The 19,827-nt window shown below is 34.0% G+C and overlaps 1 protein-coding gene across 3 annotated transcripts in view; it reads right to left on the bottom strand.

Moving 5' to 3' along the window:
• Positions 1-19,827, bottom strand: part of LOC140046398 (protein FAM193A-like) — a 28,900-nt gene that overhangs the window by 3,632 nt on the left and 5,441 nt on the right. The window contains exons 3-17 of one of the 3 annotated variants that reach the window (XM_072091040.1): positions 17,359-17,505; positions 14,139-14,228; positions 13,399-13,654; positions 11,853-11,918; positions 7,915-8,180; positions 6,948-7,132; positions 6,420-6,516; positions 6,060-6,214; positions 5,232-5,474; positions 3,871-4,063; positions 2,199-3,081; positions 1,625-1,757; positions 968-1,118; positions 685-759; positions 175-363 (exon numbers count right to left, since the gene is read on the bottom strand). In XM_072091040.1, the coding sequence (XP_071947141.1) occupies positions 175-363; positions 685-759; positions 968-1,118; positions 1,625-1,757; positions 2,199-3,081; positions 3,871-4,063; positions 5,232-5,474; positions 6,060-6,214; positions 6,420-6,516; positions 6,948-7,132; positions 7,915-8,180; positions 11,853-11,918; positions 13,399-13,654; positions 14,139-14,228; positions 17,359-17,505 (3,129 nt within the window). The remainder of the gene's footprint in view (positions 1-174; positions 364-684; positions 760-967; positions 1,119-1,624; positions 1,758-2,198; positions 3,082-3,870; positions 4,064-5,231; positions 5,475-6,059; positions 6,215-6,419; positions 6,517-6,947; positions 7,133-7,914; positions 8,181-11,852; positions 11,919-13,398; positions 13,655-14,138; positions 14,229-17,358; positions 17,506-19,827) is intronic. The other 2 variants (XM_072091041.1, XM_072091042.1) reach the window with 2 other exon arrangements.

The raw sequence follows: 19,827 nt of genomic DNA, 5'->3' as shown, positions 1-19,827 counted from the left end.
ACAACATGAAGAGGAGATAAAAGTTAGAGGAGATAAAAGTTATTGTATGTGACATTTAGTTCAAAGCACCAGACAGATGAATACATTGAATAGACAACGGTTGTAAACCTGAAGTACTTCATAATATTACATCGGTACAAACTCTGGCATGATAAAGCAGATAAGTTATCTTACCTTGCGTTGTTTCTGGCGCTGTCGTTTTGCAGCCTTGCTACTTTGTTTTTCTTTCTGTTTTTGATTCTCCTTGTTGCCCTTGTCTCCTTTGATAAACTTCACAAGCTCATCAACATCATATATGTTTGAAAACTTCTCTCCACTGTGCTTTTCTCCTGATTCATCATACGATTTCATGTTCTCTTTGGGCTGGGAGAAAGTATGTAAATAATAATAGTTCAGTGTAAATAAGCAAACCCTTAATATGCTGTACATAGATTAAAACAGACGAAACATGCCAATAATTTAAATGAATGAAAAACTTGTTTCAAAAGGAAAGACTTCAACCAGGTCTTGAAAGAGTAGTAAACTGTTCGATTGAAATTGGTAGGGAATTCCACAGCAAAAGCTCTTTCACCATATAATAACAATAATAATCTAAATACGTATTTCTTTTCATGCATACATAATTAATTTGCCTCACAGATTTACAAATGAACTAAAAGACATTCACAGTCTAACTTAACATACCTTTCTCTCCTTTAATCGAAGCCTCAAACGTTCTCTCATTTCAGGGTAGTTTCTACTCATAGGTGCTGCCTGAGGCTTAAAAACAAATACATGACAACATTAATAATCATATCTACATACAAATACTTTTTAATTCTTGTGTTTGGTGGATTTTTTGTTATTTTACTTTACTTTATAAAAATATTAAGCAATAAACTATATATGAACATTTGTTGTTTGAGCAGATCACTCTATTCATACTGGTAACAAGTTCATTTTGTAGTTTGTAATCATCAATACTTACCGCACCATGTCCAAAGAACTCGCAATAGCAACAATCGCAATGCTTCGACTCTCGTTCCCGATTTGAGTTTACCGTTGAACTACTTTTCTCTGAGCAGCTGTCGTCTGTATCCTCAGGTTCAAAGGATAAGTGTGTTTCACATTCAGGATCACTAAAACAAAAGAATTTCACTTAAGTCAATAATGGTTTCTTCTAGTCTAAGAGTGAATAGTTAATACAGACACTAGTACTGTTGCAGAGTCAGTGACTGTATTCACCAATCACAATTAATTGTATTAAATATTTCACTTAAGGAAATAAATATTTAAACTCTTTTAGATAAGAGAATCTTTTAATTTTAAGGGCAAGTGTCAAGGATAAATACAGCCACAGAATTTGGAAGTTACAATGATACTACTTTCTAACAAGTACTTGTCTAAATATATTGATAAACATGTTAACTTATAATAAGGTATATATCTACTACACATTTAGTACAATAATTAATACTATTAGAAAAATGGCAAAAAGTGCGAACGTGAGCTGGCAAGTGCTACATATATAACTATATCAAACTGCATTAACCACTTGTTATTATTCCATCGGAGCATGGCACCATTTTTTAGATTTATTTGGGGAAAGGGCATTTTTCTACCATTGATTCACTTCATCACTTACCTGCATATACTAGTGGATGTTGGTGTACTGGCTGATGTTTGAAGAGCGTTGGCACAAATACCAGTTGGTGGATCAATTAGAGATGCATTGTTATGATGAAAACAATCTGATACATTAAAACCTTCAAAACAATCTACAAAGATAAGAAACAAATAAAAATGAAAACATAAAAATATACAAATATAGGACCGAGAAAAACAACAGGTTTTGATGATTATATTGTTTGTATACATAGAAAAGAACTTTGAAAGCCTATTCAAATCAAAACATATATGTTACTGTTAGCTGTATATTAGAAATCCAAAGACAATAACTAATAATCAGTAGCTGGTTCTCAATGGAGATACAAATAAATATAAGCAAAAGGCTTAATCAAAACAACGAGAAAGAAGTTCCAAACTTTCCTTTTGGAAAGCGCTATTCCTTCATCAGGGCTAATGAGCATACTGGGAGAGGAATTGAGAATACAAGCTATATACTCCAGCCACTGTCTAGGTTACTTTTAACAGCATATAGGTGTATTGTTTCAATTAGGTACAAAAAACAAAGAAAGATTGTGTGTTGTATTACTTACCCCTTCTATGATCGATCTTGCTTCCTTCCTTTGCCTTTTTAGTCATTGCGAGTCGTAGCATGTCAGCTGTGAGTTTGGACGGTAACTGATTTGCTGAGCTGCATTGGTGTTGCTGAGATGATATTGATGAACTCTGTTGATGCTGATGTTGATGTGCGGATACCTTTCCAGCTGGCATGTGTTTAGCACAAAATTCTGTCGTAGGAACAGGTAAGGAAGAACCGTTGTGTTTAGGGATGTTGTGGTTGTGACCGTCCCCTTGGGTCTCGCGATTTGTTATGTCATGGTGCGTTCTACCGTTACTAAGACATGTATCGGAGAAAGTGTGACCGCTATGATGTTTCTTATCTACTACCGTGGTCGTCGTGGCCGTCGTTGAATGCATATGAAGTGCCGAATGCATATCGTAAGGTGATGCCGTTAGATCGTTCGATGCAACACCCCTGGAATTCAAAGCTGCCTTGACGCTTTGGAGAAGATCTGGATCGCTGTCGCTACTAGCACACCTTGAGCTAAGCGTCTTCTTTGCACTTTCGTACGCGTTATTCCAGTCGCCCCGAAACAGTTGTCGCCGTTGCTCCTGCTGTTCTATGTCGTAGTGGAATGCTTGCGATGTGGATGTTGGCGGCGTTCTCACAGGATGTTTGTGCGAACTTAAGTTGTAGAGATGTGGATGTATGATAGGATGTTTGGCGGTGACACCATGCCGACTTAAATCCATCGGTTGGTTCATCAAATTCTGATAGACGAGGTAGGGCGCAGTTGACTTGAAGCCCTCAACAGCTTTTGCTGTAACTGCTTGTGATAATAGAGCCTTACTTGCTGCTGCCGCTGACGTAGTACATGCATGACACTCACACTGTTTGGTTTGGACATTATCCTCCTGTAAGTAAGTGGTAGAAATTGCATATCAGAATACAAGTGAATTTTAAAAACATTTTTGTAAAATCTAAGTCATGAACAACTCTCTTCACCTCATGTAGGTAGCCTTGAACAAAAGCAACAAGGAATACTTATTTTTGTGTCTGAACCATGCAGCGGATTAGCGTTAGGGAGCTGTTACTCCGCGCCAGTGGCGTTAATAACTCTAGCAGGAGAGGGTAGATTTCATAACGCTAATCCAGTGATGCATCAGTGATTTTAACCTTAACCAATGAAAATACACGACCACGACCACATTGGAATGTTGGTCGTTGTGTCTGAACACTTTGGCTTTTAACGCCACGGATTACCGTACGCCTTGCGTAGATAACTCCACCGTAACTCCATGAGTCTGAACATACCCTTACTAACTAAGAATAAATTATAATTTTTATATAAACAGATTATGGCCATGGAAAATAGATGGTACAGCCACCAGTATGGACAAATTAGAAAAGTATTAACAAATTCATCTTTGTTTTAAAAAACCAAGGTTGACAGATTAAATTAAATCATCAATATTTGAACGCTTCTTTGTTAATGTATTTTTAAAGTGCATACGATTAGATTATGGAGATGAAAGAGAATCGCTAAAGCTCTGTCTACACTATCAAGGTGTATGTGAAAAAAAAGTGTGCACAAATATGGTAGTGATATATCACCATGTCCACATTTGAGCACATCACATTTTTTTGTCACATAAAGTTAGATAGTGTAGAGCTTTAGAAACACAGAAAATCATTTTTCTTACATTGACTGAATCAACAGGTGATCCTGAACTATTATTCATTGACCCTATTCCTTGTAGTTGATTGGCTGCGGCCTGTAATGCATGTTGGGATAGCAGATAGGCTTTGTCTTCTGTGTCTTGAGTCGGTGATGGTGATGATTCAGAATCTAAATCATCTGAATCATCCGAATCATCAGAATTTTGTGAACTGTAACTGCAAAGACCAAAATATGAAGGTTATAGTTTTATTTAACAGAGTAAAATACAGTCGACTCCGCCTAAGTCGAATTTAATGGGACCAGTATAAAAATGTGAGTAATGCGAACTTCGACTTACAGATTTGTAAAAAAATGCTAGGACTAGACCACTTACTAGCCGCGCTAGGCTAGGCCTAGGCTAGTAGACCCTTTTGCGATCGCGGCCCACACGATAAGCCCTTTTGAATTGAGTTTGCTTAGCTAGCTAGGCCTAATAAATGCTAAGCCTCTTTATCGGCAATGACAAACTGTATTTTCTTTATGGTTTAAGCCGTAACAATAAAAAAAACGTATAATAAAGACATTTCGGTTCTTATTCGAAATCGGTATCCATTGTTTATAGCCATCTCTCTAGCACAAAATGGGTACCCACAAAATGCCGCCAAAAACAACTCACAGATATATATATTAGCGCGAGTTATAGGACGCCGCCTATGATTTACGACCTGCTTGAGAGAACCGATATGGTCCCACATTATCCCCTTTGTTGTTTGTTTATCAAATTACGTACTTTCATCGGCTTTTTAGCACGTTATTGCCGCGTGATTTTTTTTACTTTGACTTATACGATATAAATCACTAAAGAATGTGTGTATTCGGACAGCAAAAAGACATCGAATTCGACAAATAAAAATTACACAGTAATGTATAGGAAAGAAATTTTACTTTCGCGATTTTTCGACTTACGAAAATTCGACTTAGTCGGAGTCGACTGTACTAGAATAATTTGTAAATGTTGTTATTTAATTAGTAGGTTGCTATTATCTACATATCTCTTTTAGATAAATAATAAATTATATTATTAAAATTATAAATTGATATAAGGGTCAAATAAAAAAGCTCTCACTTGTCTGAAATTGAATCAAATTAATATATATATGTAGATAATAAATAAAATAAAATATTAAAAAATAACCAATCCCCAACAGTAGTATTGAGGAGACGTCTTACAGTAAGAAAGTCCCCTAAATAGGAGTGTCCACTGAAAACGAGTGTCCTCTGAGTAGGAGTGTCCACTGAGTAGGAGTGTCCCCTGAGTGTCTATTTAAGGGAGGTGTCCCAAATGATGGGTTTTACAAAAACACCACAAGTTTTGCCCTCATTGAAGTTTGCTAACGTACATACCTTGATGGAACCAGGTCATTTCTGGAGAATATAGGTATGTCCTCACTATCCACCTGAGATGAGCATTCTGATGAACTTGTTGATGACAGGTCAGGAGGATTGATACCTTGAAGATAGTTGTCTAAGACTGACAGCTGCATGGGGCTACCCTCTGCCAGCTGCTTCAGGCCTATTTCCTCGTACAGCTCAGGTGTTAGTAGGCTCGTTGTAAGCCTTGATATACTGCACTCATCACACAGACACCTGTAGGTAAGAATATAACATTCAATATGTCAAATGAATAAGCCTGCAAGCAAATGTATTAAATATAGGTTTAACTGTGCATGAACATGTTACTGTAAGGCAATCTGCCCAGCATGAGTTATCACCTAGCAGGCACTCAAGTATATTTGAAACTTCCAAGAATAGTGTAGCTTCATTCTTGAACAAAGATATTCTGAAATTGTTACTGGATTTCAGCGAAATGAAATAAATAAATAATTCAAACCATACCTACACACAAGTGCAAAATATAAAAAGCTGAAAGCTGAATTAGAGTGATATGTCAAGTAGATAACAAACCTTACACTATATAACTTCAGAACCTGAATAGGCTACTTAGTTAGGTCATTAACACATGCTTTTGTTTGTGTGCATTAGCATGAAGTAAAGCCAATCCTTTCAAACCTTTCATTCTTGGTCTGTCCATTTTTGGAAAGAAATAGGACAACATTATGGGGTGTCTAGAAAACCTCAGATATCTTAAGACCAAAAAAAAAAAATAGTTTTCTAGACATCTCAAAATTTTTCTTTTGGGCACCCAAAACACAACAACCACCAGTCTTTTACCTTTTTTTCTTGCCACTATGTTTTTTGTCGTGCATGGTCGACTCGGACCCATTAAGTAACCTCAACACATCCACTTGCTGACTGTGACTCAATTCTTCGCAAGGCTTCCTTTTATACCCATCCAAATCTTCATGTATTGCTTGCCGACAATGAACCTTATAAAAATGAGTATAAAATATATAAACACCTGATTTTTTAGAATATCTTATAAAGATTTGCCATAAACTCTTTCTTTATTTAGATTCACATGATATTTAATCAATTTAACAACATCAAATTCACAAACAACAACCCATGGGATTGAAAATGTCTAAATTCCATGTATTATTACAAAATATTAATTAGTTATTAATATTTTACCTGATGAGCTTGTTTCTCAGTAAACATTTGTATCAGTTGTTCACAGTCCCTCCACACGGCTCCCACCACTGACATTTCATCATCAAACTTCAAGAATCTGAATTTAAATTCAAAATTTACTTAATAAATTGGTAAAGAGGTTAGATTCAAATTCAAAAAGTTTAAGCAAAGATGATACTACATATTGAATATTTTAAAGATATATTTATTGACCCCCCCACCCTAAAAAAACATTGTTTAAACATTTTTTGTTGAATATGCCATTTTAATTTCACATAATAGTTATTCACTTTGACCAAAAACTGGATCGAAAAAAAATATTTACTTGAAAAAATGTAATTTAAAGCAAAAATACCTAACTGTGTCAAGAAAAAATAACAATTGTAGTTGTTTTTTTTTTCTACAGAAGTGAATAACTTTATTAAAACTGAAAAATGGCCTATTCTAAGTCTGATTTTATTAATTTTCATATTTTTGGGGGACACTACATCTTTAACTAATAATTTACATGTCCATTGTCCCACTCACTTGTGTAAGACGGTTGAATATGATTCCCCAGGATATGTTTCTTTGTGTGTGGCACCATTTCGTAGTTGTTTGGTCAGCATGTCTAAGTTTGAATGTAGTGTCTGATCTGTGTAGATTGTACTATGGAATAAATGCTTGTTATGAAGCATCCATGTTAGGTTGAAAAGCTGTAGATGCTCCTTTTCCTATAAAAACAAAATTATAATTTAATGTTAGAATTTATGAAAGTTACATTTACTTTATTAAATTTAATTAATGTTAATTGGTTGAAATTAACCAAATAACAACAATCTTGTCAACATAATGTACACAATAATGGCAAAATGTGTATATTATTAAACATTATCTTCATAGCTCCTCCGCCCACTTTGGATGAAATATTAGTCAAATTCAAGCGAGATCACTGATATCACAAGCTGCAAAAATCCACAGCTAGATGATAAGAAATTATGCATACAGATAGCTATAGACAATTTGAAGTTTTCCTAAAGGTTATTTAGAGGCCCAAGTTGGGGTTTTAAAATAAATGTTTGGGTGAATAACTTTAAGTTGAGAGAACCCAACCACCTTCAGGCAACCATGAAATGAAAATAAATAAATTAATGACAAGATAAAGCATCAGTTAGTGAATAGTCAGCCCTGCAAGATAATTTTAAAAGCAGATGTTTGACTAGTGAGTGAGTGGCCGAGCGTTTAAGACGGTGGAACTGTAATTACCAGAAAAGGTTTGAGGCTCACTTGGTCCATGGTTCTGGTGGTAGAACGAGTCTTAGATAAGTCACGGATAAGGACTATAAACCGTAGGTCTAAAGTACACATCTAGCCCATGTGAACATTAAAGAACCTAGTACATCTTTCGAGATGAGTAGGGGGTGGTGAATTTGCGAACGAACAAAAACTGCGAAGGAACCTAAATTAAATTCTTTGCCTAGCAAGAAGAGCTGCACATCTTCCTGAAAATACTCACTAGTTCCTCAAGGAATGATGATAGTGTTTTGGCAGCCGAGCACAATGCTCCATACTCCTCCAACAGCATACTGACAAACTGTTTAGCTAAAGCTGGTGTTTTATAACCTCCGCTTAGTTGCTTCAGCAGCCTTTGATGCATCTCCCTTACAAAGTCTTCCACCTCTCTCTCCAGCCTTAGATAAAGATTGTGAGGATCGATGGCACAGAACCTATGGACCGCTTCCTTCATCCGTGGCATGCTCAACTTGGAGGAATTATCATCTTCTGAAAAACAGAAGAAAAAAAAATACAAGTTATATAAGCGATTTTAACATGAATTAAATTGACAGCTTTTAAATATCTATCGAGTGATCCCAATCAACATCAATACAATATTTGGACATATAACTACCATATTTGGACATATAACTACCATATTTGGACATATCACTACCATATTTGGACATATCACTACCATATTTGGACATATCACTACCATATTTGGACATATCACTACCATATTTGGACATATCACTACCATATTTGGACATATCACTACCATATTTGGGCATATCACTACCATATTTGGGCACATCACTTTTTTTGGCAAACTAAATTTATAGTGTAGACAGAGCTTTAGACTACTAATTGTTGCACAGTAATTGTTTATCTCTACTGCAGACGGTCAAAGCACTTAAAATGTCAAAGCTGTTTCTCAGTTTTTCGTAGAACCAATTAAGTAGTATTAATTCTTTCTTTCAAACAATACAATTATAACAATTTACATAATCTCTGATAATTATCTTCTTACAACTTGTTGTTAACCACCATAAAAACAATTATATTAATTTCATTTACCAATTAAGAATATTGTATACAATGGTGAATAGTTGTAAAATTTGAAGACTCTGAATATCAAACTAAAAGGCAATAACAGCATGAAAACTTATAATATAACACCTACCGTACTCTAAATATAACGCTACATTTAAAACATATCATGTACATATTAGATTGCCAGTGCAACCTTGGACTTTCCTGATTAAATAAATCATGTTTTTTTTAATACATTATTCATGTGTATCTAATAATGTAATAATAAAACACACTTTATTTAAAGTAATTATCCAATATCATGTTATTCTTAAACGATTGAAATTAAATTACTCAAGTGTATGTGAATTTTAATCTTGTTAAATAAGACATTTAAATGCAGTGAATGTGTAATCCCTTAGGATCTGAGGCTGCCATACCAGGATATGCTGTACTTCCCGTGTACCACTGGGTTAATCATTCTTGTTATTTTCGAATTTTACAAAAGGAAAGGTATTTAAAATGTATGCATGAAGTGTAGTAGCTAGATAGAACCATGTATTCTTCATTAAAGTAATAATACTCATATAGTACAGTATGGTATAGATTTTTAAAATCCAAAAATATTATTATTCTATTCTATCAAATACTTCTCAAATTATAACTATAGGAAAGCTACATAAACATAAATTGATGCAATGTTTAAAGATGTATTGTCCCTTTGACGAATTCCAAAAAAATAAAAAATAAAAGATTTTGAAAAAAGGTGGGTTATTTTGAAGTATCATAATAGTAATTAACTTTCACCAAAAATTAGTCGAAAAAAAAAATCATTTAACTGAAATACAGACGTTTTTTTGTTCCAGTCAAAGCTTTCAATCAAAACATATCCCATAATGCAACGCGCTTGTTTGGCTACTCTGTATGCACAATCATAAAACTTCCTCGCGATCTGTGTTAGAACACCTTCTCAACCAGGACGAGTTGTAAACAATCCTAATTAGCATCATGCATAATGCATACTCGTGGTTTGAAATCTTTGTTTACCTTCGCTTGTGACGATTTTCCAGACGAAATTTAATCAAACTAATTTACCTGTTAATTATGTAAACGTGTTGTTTTTGGCTCGAATTTTTGACTTAAAGTGAATAACTTTAATATTACTTTGATGGCCAATTTAAATTTAGAATATTTTGATCTTCATTGTTTGTGTTTCAAGGGACAATACATCTTTTAATACAGTGTGCAGTAAATAATGTTTGCTTTATGAATTTTATACTACACATTACAGTAAAGAGATGGACTAAAAATGAGGGGGGGAGGGGAGGACGGGGTGAACAATGAGGGAGGGGGAAACATGAACTATTTAAGATACAAACTATGCTGCAACTTACGTATTGGGTAATTTATACCTGAACCACAATCATACAAGCAAACATTGGGGTGGGGCAAGAAATTTGAATTACGAGAACATTGAAAACAACGTTTAAGCAATATTAAGGTTTATTGTCCTTTTAAATATGTTGTTTACTCAACAATGTAAGACTTAAACCATAAAGATGTAATTTCAGAAGACTATTAAAAGCCATAAACAATTATAGCGCTCTTTAAGGTAAAACCATGTTAAATGCCAACACAAGTGAAAACAGTTGATTTGATGCAATCTTAGTAGCAGCATCTCATGTGCAGTGAACATGTGTTTTTAGTTGCATGCAGATGTGTATACAAATACTGTAGCCTAACTCAAAACTTTAGGGTGGCCCGCTGAATACTTATACATGCTTCTCAACGATTATGTCAGTGAAAGCTGAGTCAATTGGTAGCCACCAAACTTGGGTGGAACAAATTTAGGATAGACAATTATTTCCTTCTACTAAGTTCTTGTGAACAGAGACAAGCATGTCCTGACCTTGGAATACAAAGCTCCAAAATAAAACTTCACATAAATTAAGAGAAATAAAAAAATGTATAAAGAAAAGGACGACCATACAGAATATTTAGAATAAATGTTATTACCAATATATTTAATAATACCCTACTACCCTAAAATACTCTCCTAAGTATGTTCTTACACAGCTGGGAAAGCCAGAATATTTAAAAAAATATCTTGCAGAGATTGGGAAAGCTAGAATATTTCAAATTCAAATAGTTAAAATAAATCAGTAACTGCATTTAAATTAATAATTTATCCATTTTTTTCCAGTCATACATTAACACTTTCAACATCTACACATTATACTTCAGTAATCACTGACATTAATTAACCAATAAATCAAACAATTAGTAAAAAATGTAACCTACATCAATCAATGGATTTGACTCTTAGATTTTATAATAATATTAAGTCAATAAAACTACAAATGTATCATGCATAACACAGTATCAAAGGGGATATTCAACCAACTGTCAAATTATTGTAATAACTGTTAATTATTTAAATAAATCTACTATGAATTGATTGCCAAACCATGCATTACTTCAGTGCAATTATTATCAGTTTTATTAATATTATATAATAAATTAATCATTTTCATCAAATTATAAATCAGATACTGTACATTTCAAGAAGCACAATTGCTGTGATAGGCATTGTGTATTATAGAATTTTGGACCAAAAAATGTATTATTGACAAATAAATTTGAGGGTAGACGCATTATTTTTCATTTTGATAATTGATTTTTCATTTAATTTTCATGAATAAATATCATTTTTGTCTATAGGCATGTCTTCCACAAGCATTCTACGTCACAAGAGATGACTCATTTATAAGCTGAAAGCAAGCAGCAGTTGTAGTACTAGAGGCTGACGTTTTTGCTAATTTGTAAACTCAACTATAATCGGTTTTTTTTAACCTTCATCTTGTTTACTGTCTTTTTATATAAGTAAATAAATGTCACATTGAATGATATTAAATTAATAAATAACAATATTTAAAAATTATTTTTTCAGACTTTAAGAAAGATGTCAAAAATCACCTAATTAAATTATCAAAATAATTTAAAAAAAAATATTAATAAGATCAATCTCTCATGCATCATTTTTGTGCCTTATTATTTAATTTAGTTTATACTATTTAGTATTATTATTATTTAAATAAATCAACATGGAATTATAAATTAATTTTGCATGCATCACTCTTATACCTTCATTAATACTGGTCAGTGATGTCAAGTAGGAAAAACTGAAGAAAGGTACCTTCATTAAGCCACCTATTGGAAGTAAAAAGAATAGCTGCTAGCTTTACTGTATTGTATTGTTAGGTAGAGTAATTAAAACTGATTATATTTTTGTTTTAATGAGGGCTGAATGAAGAATGGCCAAGGGTAGAGAGAGATCACAGCCTACTGTATATCATGCAATACTGTATGATGGTATTGTTTTTTCCTGTGCTGTAGATAGTGAAACTACATAAATAATAACAATTGTTTTTAATAGAGTAGCTTTTTACCAATATTCTATAAACAGCAGCACACACCTAACATAACAATTAGTCCCAAACATGTGTTGAGACAGGCACACACCTACTCAACACACTGCTCTGAGCAGTGAAATAGCATAAAAGTATTAGTAGCAACAATTTGTTTTAAAAATAAATAAATAAAAATGTATCCTTCATTTAAACCAAAAAAACCCCATTATTGATTTACTTATTTAAATATCAGGCATGTGCAACTTTTACACAGAAACAAGATGGACTTTGTACAGTACTTATCTAAAACATAGTAATCTATTGCTAATTGTTTAAAAAAACAAATAAAACATGTTTTTTTGTAAAGGTAAAGCTCAAAAGGTAAAACTTATTATTGATCAGACTGTATACGTTTGATCAACATACCAGATATACTGTACACTACTGTAGTCAAATGTTATCCGCGCTTTAAAATTTGTTGACTAAGAGTTTAGAAAATATAAGCATTTAAGCATATAGCATAATAAAATGACAGGGTTTTTGTTAAAGATCAAAGTGATGTAGATAAGTAGAAAACTATTGGAGAAACCATCTAGTATGCAAATTATCTCAAAGCCTACAGAAAAAGAGCCAAGACCAAAACCAAAATAAATATGCATAAAAAAAAACCTGCAAGAGTAGTGTTTAGAAAGCTGAGCACATACAAAATCCAGTACTTTAGTGTAGTCAATGCAAAGAGGTCACATCATGTATGCATGTCATGATCCTGCTATAGTAGAACATCTAAATAATTAGAGTTAAGCTATTGCAATTCAACAGCATAAAATAGATTTTTTTACTTTTTGTTTAAAAACATGTTTATTAAGCAGAACTACGAAAGAAAATTATTGAACTAGCCATCAAACTAAAGATACCACAAATTATTGGGAAATAAATAAAAAAAACATTTTCCCCCTTAGGCATCACTTTCTTCCTTTTTAATGGATAATTATTCATTCCTTCTTTTGTTAAATAATAGTTAAATAAGTGAATAAAATGCATGGTTGAAATTTCAGCTACCAGAGACTACTAGTAAAAACCGCTAAAAAAAGCTAGTTTAGTAATAACAACATCACAACAAGCCCTACCATGCGTCTTAAAGCAATGAAGTCCAAGGTATTGTGTGAAAATTCCAGACAGCAAAATGATGAAATTTAATAGTATATTTCTTGCATCAAACTAATCTCTATTGAACATGAAAAGCCTAGAAATTGTGATCATGTTTAGATTGGAACCCTTACCTGCCAATGCTGTTCCAGCTTCCCAGTAGATACATCGGACCACATGGCACAACTCTATCCAATTCTCTTGAAGTTGCTGCACCTCGCGCTCCTGATCAGCTGCTATTTCGCGACGTTCCTGACACTGTTCACATGTACACATTGACACGTTTGAACGATCTCCATCATTGCCAGGCATAGACGATACAAGTGATGTATCAAAGTCTTGCAGAGAACTGATGAGTGGTATGTGGGACTGCAAAAGGAAGTCTTGGGCCTAGAGAACAAAGAATTAATACTGGATATTATTTTTAATAATAGCAAGTATTACCCGATTTACAGAATATTAATAATCCCCTGAATATTAACTAAAAGTGTTTTGTCACTACTCGGCAGTATCACAATATTTATGTTAAAGTGTAATTTCAATCCATTGCATGGTTTAAAAGCCTTTCAAAGAGAACAGTACATTATACTGTGGATTCATTTAATCTATTTCTGTCATTAGGAAGTTTTTTTTTCCGACCACTTAGGACATAAACTAGTTAAACGCCATATTAATTCATTGTGCGCATACAGGAACATTGGGATTCTGTTTCTTCAGTTGATTCCTCAATAAAGTCAAAAGGTCCTCGAAAATCAAAAGCCCCTACTAAAAGTAGAACACAATAATTTATTATCTAATCTTGATTATATTTATCATGATTATGATTATCATGATTATCATTATCATGACATCATGATTGTTTATCATTACTTACAAGAAAAGATGATTCTACAGTTGATAATTTGGTATTTTTTTCTTCCTCTTCCACTGTTCTTCTACAGTCAGGACATACCCACAATGGTAACTAACAAAAACATGAACAAGTGATTTTATAAACTAATACAGTAGTTCAATAATAAAAAATTATTATTAAAATGTAAAAATGTCGAGAATACTCTATAACTCGCAGTTCACTAGACTGAATTGTGCACAGGTGTGGACAACAAAGCAATTTTCATCTACCATAAGGGTTAGTTTGTGTCATACAGCTGCCACGAAATGGGGCTCTTTCCCTGTCCAGGTAACCTTATCCTTGGGTATAATGAGAAGCCAAAACTGACAATAACATAACAGACCCAGGAGGAGATGAGCTGAGCCACATCTATGATGATATGATAAAAAGGGACACCGAGCGTCCAGAGGGGGTCACCAGCAGAAATATGAGTGATGACCCAAATCACTGAGCCATGACAAATGACATCAGAGAGTGATTTGCTTGACCAAGGCTACTGAAAATAGCCGAAACGTAAGCAAGCAAGTATTTGATAATTGTTTTATCAAAAGTTGTTTTTTTTTTATACAAAATTACTGTATAAAACACTACATACAATTTCTTCAAATCACAATCACTATCAAACTAGTTTGACAAAAAAAGTGTGATGTGCCCAAATATGGCAGTGATATGCCCACATATGGTAGTGATATGACATCATTGTGTCCATATATGGGCACATCACATTCTTTTTTGTCACATAAAGTTTGATAGTGTAGACATAGCTTTATATTTCAACATATATTCTTTAAGTACAACACTGAGCAGTTCTCAACATTCCTGCAGTCAATATAAAACATTCAATATTCATTCAACCATTACCTTCAGCACATGCTGTACATAATATCAAGGTTAAAAGTTCTATATCTGAATTTATCAATAAATTAATATTAGTAGCTTATTTCAAACATCTCATGTACACTATGAGTAATGTTTCAATACATTCTACATTAATGCAACCTTTTTGTATCAATGCTTGCATTAGTATAAAATCTGTTTCTATTTTTTCAACAGAGGTCAATTTAGTTTATATAGTCAAGCAGACTGTATTCTGTTATCATTCATTTAAATTCAAATACATAAAGAACACTGCATATCAATCATCAATTTGACAATTTAATTTGGATTTTCATATTTGTTCATTTGTCTTATTCTTATTCTAAAGAGATTTGTGTTTATTTACATATGATAAATAATTGAAATGAAGAAATATCTGCATAATAGTAAAACTAGATTATTTACGAATCAATATGATGACAACTGTAGTGTTAAATGTGTCAATATTTTCACCGTTCCCACTGAGGCAGATTCTTATTCCCCTAAAGCTCTGTCTACACTATCAAACTTGATGTGACAAAACATGTGATGTGCCCATATATGGACATGATGATGTCACTACCTTTTTTAAGCATACAGTACAGAAAGAAAATACTGCAACTTTACCTACGAAGTAGCTTCGTAGATAGAACGTAGGCTACGTTGTTGGCTTCGTAGGTTCCATTGTTTGGCTTCGTAACCTCAATAAACAACTTTCAATGAGCTACGTTCTGAACTTCGTAGGGAGTTCGTAATCAAAATAAACAACCCTACGATGTTCTTAGTGAAGTAAGGTGTGAAATTAATGTGTTAAATTTAATTGGCGGAGGACAAAGTTGTAAATTAATAAAAAATAAATAATATTTTTTAATCGTAATATTTTCCTTCGTGCGTGTTTACCTACTCAACGGCAAATATAAATTTCCCACGATGTATAACGTAGAGAGAGACACGATCCAACACAGGTGAACCGCAACGAACAGGCCAACTAATAAACATAATATAGCGAACGTCCCATCCAGAAACGATGCCGAGAAAAAAAGATCGTAAACAATTCATTCTAAATATAGCATCAGGACGTTCAATCGGTCGTTCAAAAAGACTGCCGACAGAATGACCGTAATTAATACAGACCTAGTTTTTTTTTTGGGTCACTTGGCATGAAACGCGATACTCTCTGCTTACCGCAATCTCTCACATGTTTTTTTTTTTAGGGTGGCTATTAAGATCGATCGTGTACCTGGATTTTGTGTCACATGACATGAAACATAATACTCTCTTTACTGTGCTCAGCTCACATGTTTTTTCCCCTTCAAATTCTGGTCGGGCCTTTTTCTTTATACATGTCGTAATCATTTTAAAAGGCCTATTTATTTATGTTAAATCTTAATATGGAATATATATTTATTTTGCATATATTTTGTTGGTGTCCTAGCCTAGTTGTCGTTGTTTTTATAATTCGCTAACCCAACAAGGTAGGAATAAATAATTTATAGTGTAGGCCGCCGAAACAGGCTAGCTAGGCCTAGCCTAGCCTCGACTCTCTCTACGTGAGCTGATGTCCACCGGCCCGATGTCGTTTCGTCGGCGGATTTCCGTCCAAATTAGGATAACAAACAATACATCGTAGGCTGCAAACAATACATCGTAGGAGAGAACAATTACCTACGATGTAGGGCGGCTACAAAAATTGACCTACTATCTTTAGGTAGGATTTTAATTAGCAAACAATACATTGTTTGTTTGCATTGTCCATGCTTCTACGAACCACCCTACGATCGAGGCGTAGCCTAGATTTCATAACAATACATCGTAGGCTACGAACAATACATCGTAGGTAGGAGAGAACAATACATCGTAGGCTACGAACAATACATCGTAGGAGAGAACAATACATCGTAGGCTACAAACAATACATCGTAGGCTACAAACAATACATCGTAGGAGAGAACAATGACCTACGTTCTACCTACGATCTACCTACGAAAGCCTACGCGTAGATACGAAGCAATAATTTCTTTCTGTACTGTATCACTACCATATTTGGGCACATCATTCCTTTTTTGTCAAACTAATTTAGTTGCTACTGGAGACTAGTTTGCTTTCAGATGTGCAAAATAAAAATGGATCATTCCATTATCTTGGAAGGTGGTCAATGTTTTTTCTCCCTTTGAATGAAAACCAGCTATTTTAGGTTTATCCAGATAAGCTAGGCACAAAATAACTAACCTTTCTACTAAACCAAATATAAGTTTGACCTTAAGATACAGAATACAGATTCCTTTGTCCAATATAATGGAAATTACAGTGCTCAAATCGTGGCTTGCCTTAAAAACATATAACTTACCTGTGTAACATTTTGCAGTGCACACCCCTCTGATTTGCCATCTTCTTTAGGGGGAATCTTGTGTGCAGGGGGATCAGGTCTTTCACGGTGACACAGAAGGCAATGTTCTTGATCTACGTATGGATTGGGTGGTCTTGGAGCAAGAGGCTAAACAATAACAATTTGTACATTCAGGATTAATTATTATGAATTAAAACTATTATTCATTTTTTCTATATAAAAAAATATGTATTGTTTTTTTAACGTTTTGATTTATTTTAAGATACAGTACTACTACTTACTGTCATGTACTTTATTATATTAATTAAAAAGAAAAATATATTTATTAAGTATTATATCAAATCAATAATGATTTTTAAATGTTTAAAAAAAAATATGATTAAACTGTAGACATATGATTATGAAAGTAAACATTGTTAATCTAAAACATGTATTAAGATGTAATATTTTATATAATATTATCATGTTTATGAGTATAGCTAAACCCTGAAAAACCCCGCATTATTAATTAATCAGAATGCATCTAGTAGTGGTGTGATTCAGAACACAATAAAACATATAATCTATATATAAAAAATATACTATACTATAACAATGTATCGTAAACAAAAGTGTTATTTTTCTGATATAATTCATTAATCGAATGAAATCAACTGTAAGAACAAAACAATACACCTAGCCTGCTGCATTGCATTATACTAGAGTGTTGCACCCACCCAGCAGGTGAAAATTATGCAAGTTCACCAACAGGGAAGGTCACCATTTATGTAAATGAACCCAGTATGCAACACAGTACTGTAGTTCAGTTCTTCCAAATTCATTTACAGGGACTACTTTGCTTTCATTGGAGGGTATCCTTTTAATTATTTAGAGAATGCATATTATTAATGTACCAGCCAACTTATATGATTACAGGCCTCGAATTTGGGGATTTTAGGGGCAAGGCCATTTGGCCTCCGGTTTTCATTGATTTTAGGGGCACCAAGGCCATTTGTTTTAAATCAAAGGGGCACCAAGGCCAAAATCAAAAAATATTTTAATAACTAGGCCAAAATTTAAAAATAGCTTGTTTCCGGTTGAGGGTGGAATTTTTTTCCCAAAAAAAAATAAATTCTACCCGCAAAATGTTTTGGGGATTTCCCCCTATTCATCAGATCGCGGAGTAGTAGTAGGACTGTCTACAATACATCTTTTTGTATTTCATATAAATATTATGTGTATTTACGATCCATATAAATAATAAATAGGTACGATGTTCAGCGTTTATAGTTTACCGTCCTGTGTTGAATGTTTCGTTTAGTTTCAAATAATGCGATAAAAAGGCATGTGAAACCAACCAAGTAAGGCCCGGAAGCGATTTTTTTTTTCGTACATAAGTTGGGGACCCCATGTGAAAGATAGCCAAACTAACAGCAAGCTACTAAGCCTTACTTAGCTAGCAGCCGACGGAGAAAACATGATACAAAAACAATTTGTTTGTAGGCCTTACCTACAACTATTCATACACAGAGTGTTAACCACGGTAAAAATCAAGCCAATGGCATTATGTAGTAGAATATAAATTATAGTTATTTTCCGAGTTTCGATTTCTGAAGCTTTTTTGTTAGTATAACCCATATTTATAAGAATTCAAAACACGGACGGACACCGACCCCTTTCTCTCTCTGTTTAGCCTTCGGCACGTGTATTCTCGACTATACCATTTCCTTGAATTCGGTAAAAACGCGTTTGGTAATTTAGTGTACGACGTTGTTAAACAAGATTTTTCGATGATCTGTCTGCTGGATTGAGGTGGGTGCGATAAAATATAAATATGATATACTTCCAACGATCTTCGGGTTGAGGTGCAGGTTTAACTTTGGTGCTAAAGGTAAACACCCCTAATTTTACACGTATAATGGACTACACCATGCAGGAACGCACATGGTATTTTCTTCTCAGAGGGTGCGTGTACGTCAAAAGGAATTGTTTTTCCAACGATCCGCCGCCGATCCTTCGCGCGTACTCTCACACACGACGTTGTGTGTATATATGTAGTATGTGAAATTTCTTATCAGAGGGTGCGTGTGCGTCAAATAGAATTGTTTTCCCAATGCATTGAATTATTGCGTGTGTTCGACCGGATCGGTGGCGGGAGGATAGGCTAGGCTAGCTAGGAGTGCATGTAATTTTTTTTATCGAAGGCGGCTAGCTCGATTATTGTGCGACTTTAATACTTTCAGTAACCTCCGATCGAGGAACGTTTTTAGCTTGATTATTAAAAGTTTACACCCCTGTATTTTAATGTACTATCTATACCATGATTTACCACGCACGGCGGCCGGGATGATACTGTTTTGGTTACCCTATTGCAATGTTCGATGTTTTGTTTACTGTTTGTGTATTAATAAATGCGTTTAGGGAAATCCCCTTGCAACGAAGACAGGCGATAGTTTTGCGTCTCGTCCGAGTCGTGTAAACAAATCTTCT

This window comes from Antedon mediterranea, chromosome 4 (assembly GCF_964355755.1).
Source record: "Antedon mediterranea chromosome 4, ecAntMedi1.1, whole genome shotgun sequence".
In the NCBI taxonomy this organism is placed as follows: Eukaryota; Metazoa; Echinodermata; class Crinoidea; order Comatulida; family Antedonidae; genus Antedon; species Antedon mediterranea.
Note: the sequence above shows the minus strand (reverse complement) of the source record. Positions and strands in the feature narration are given on the sequence as shown.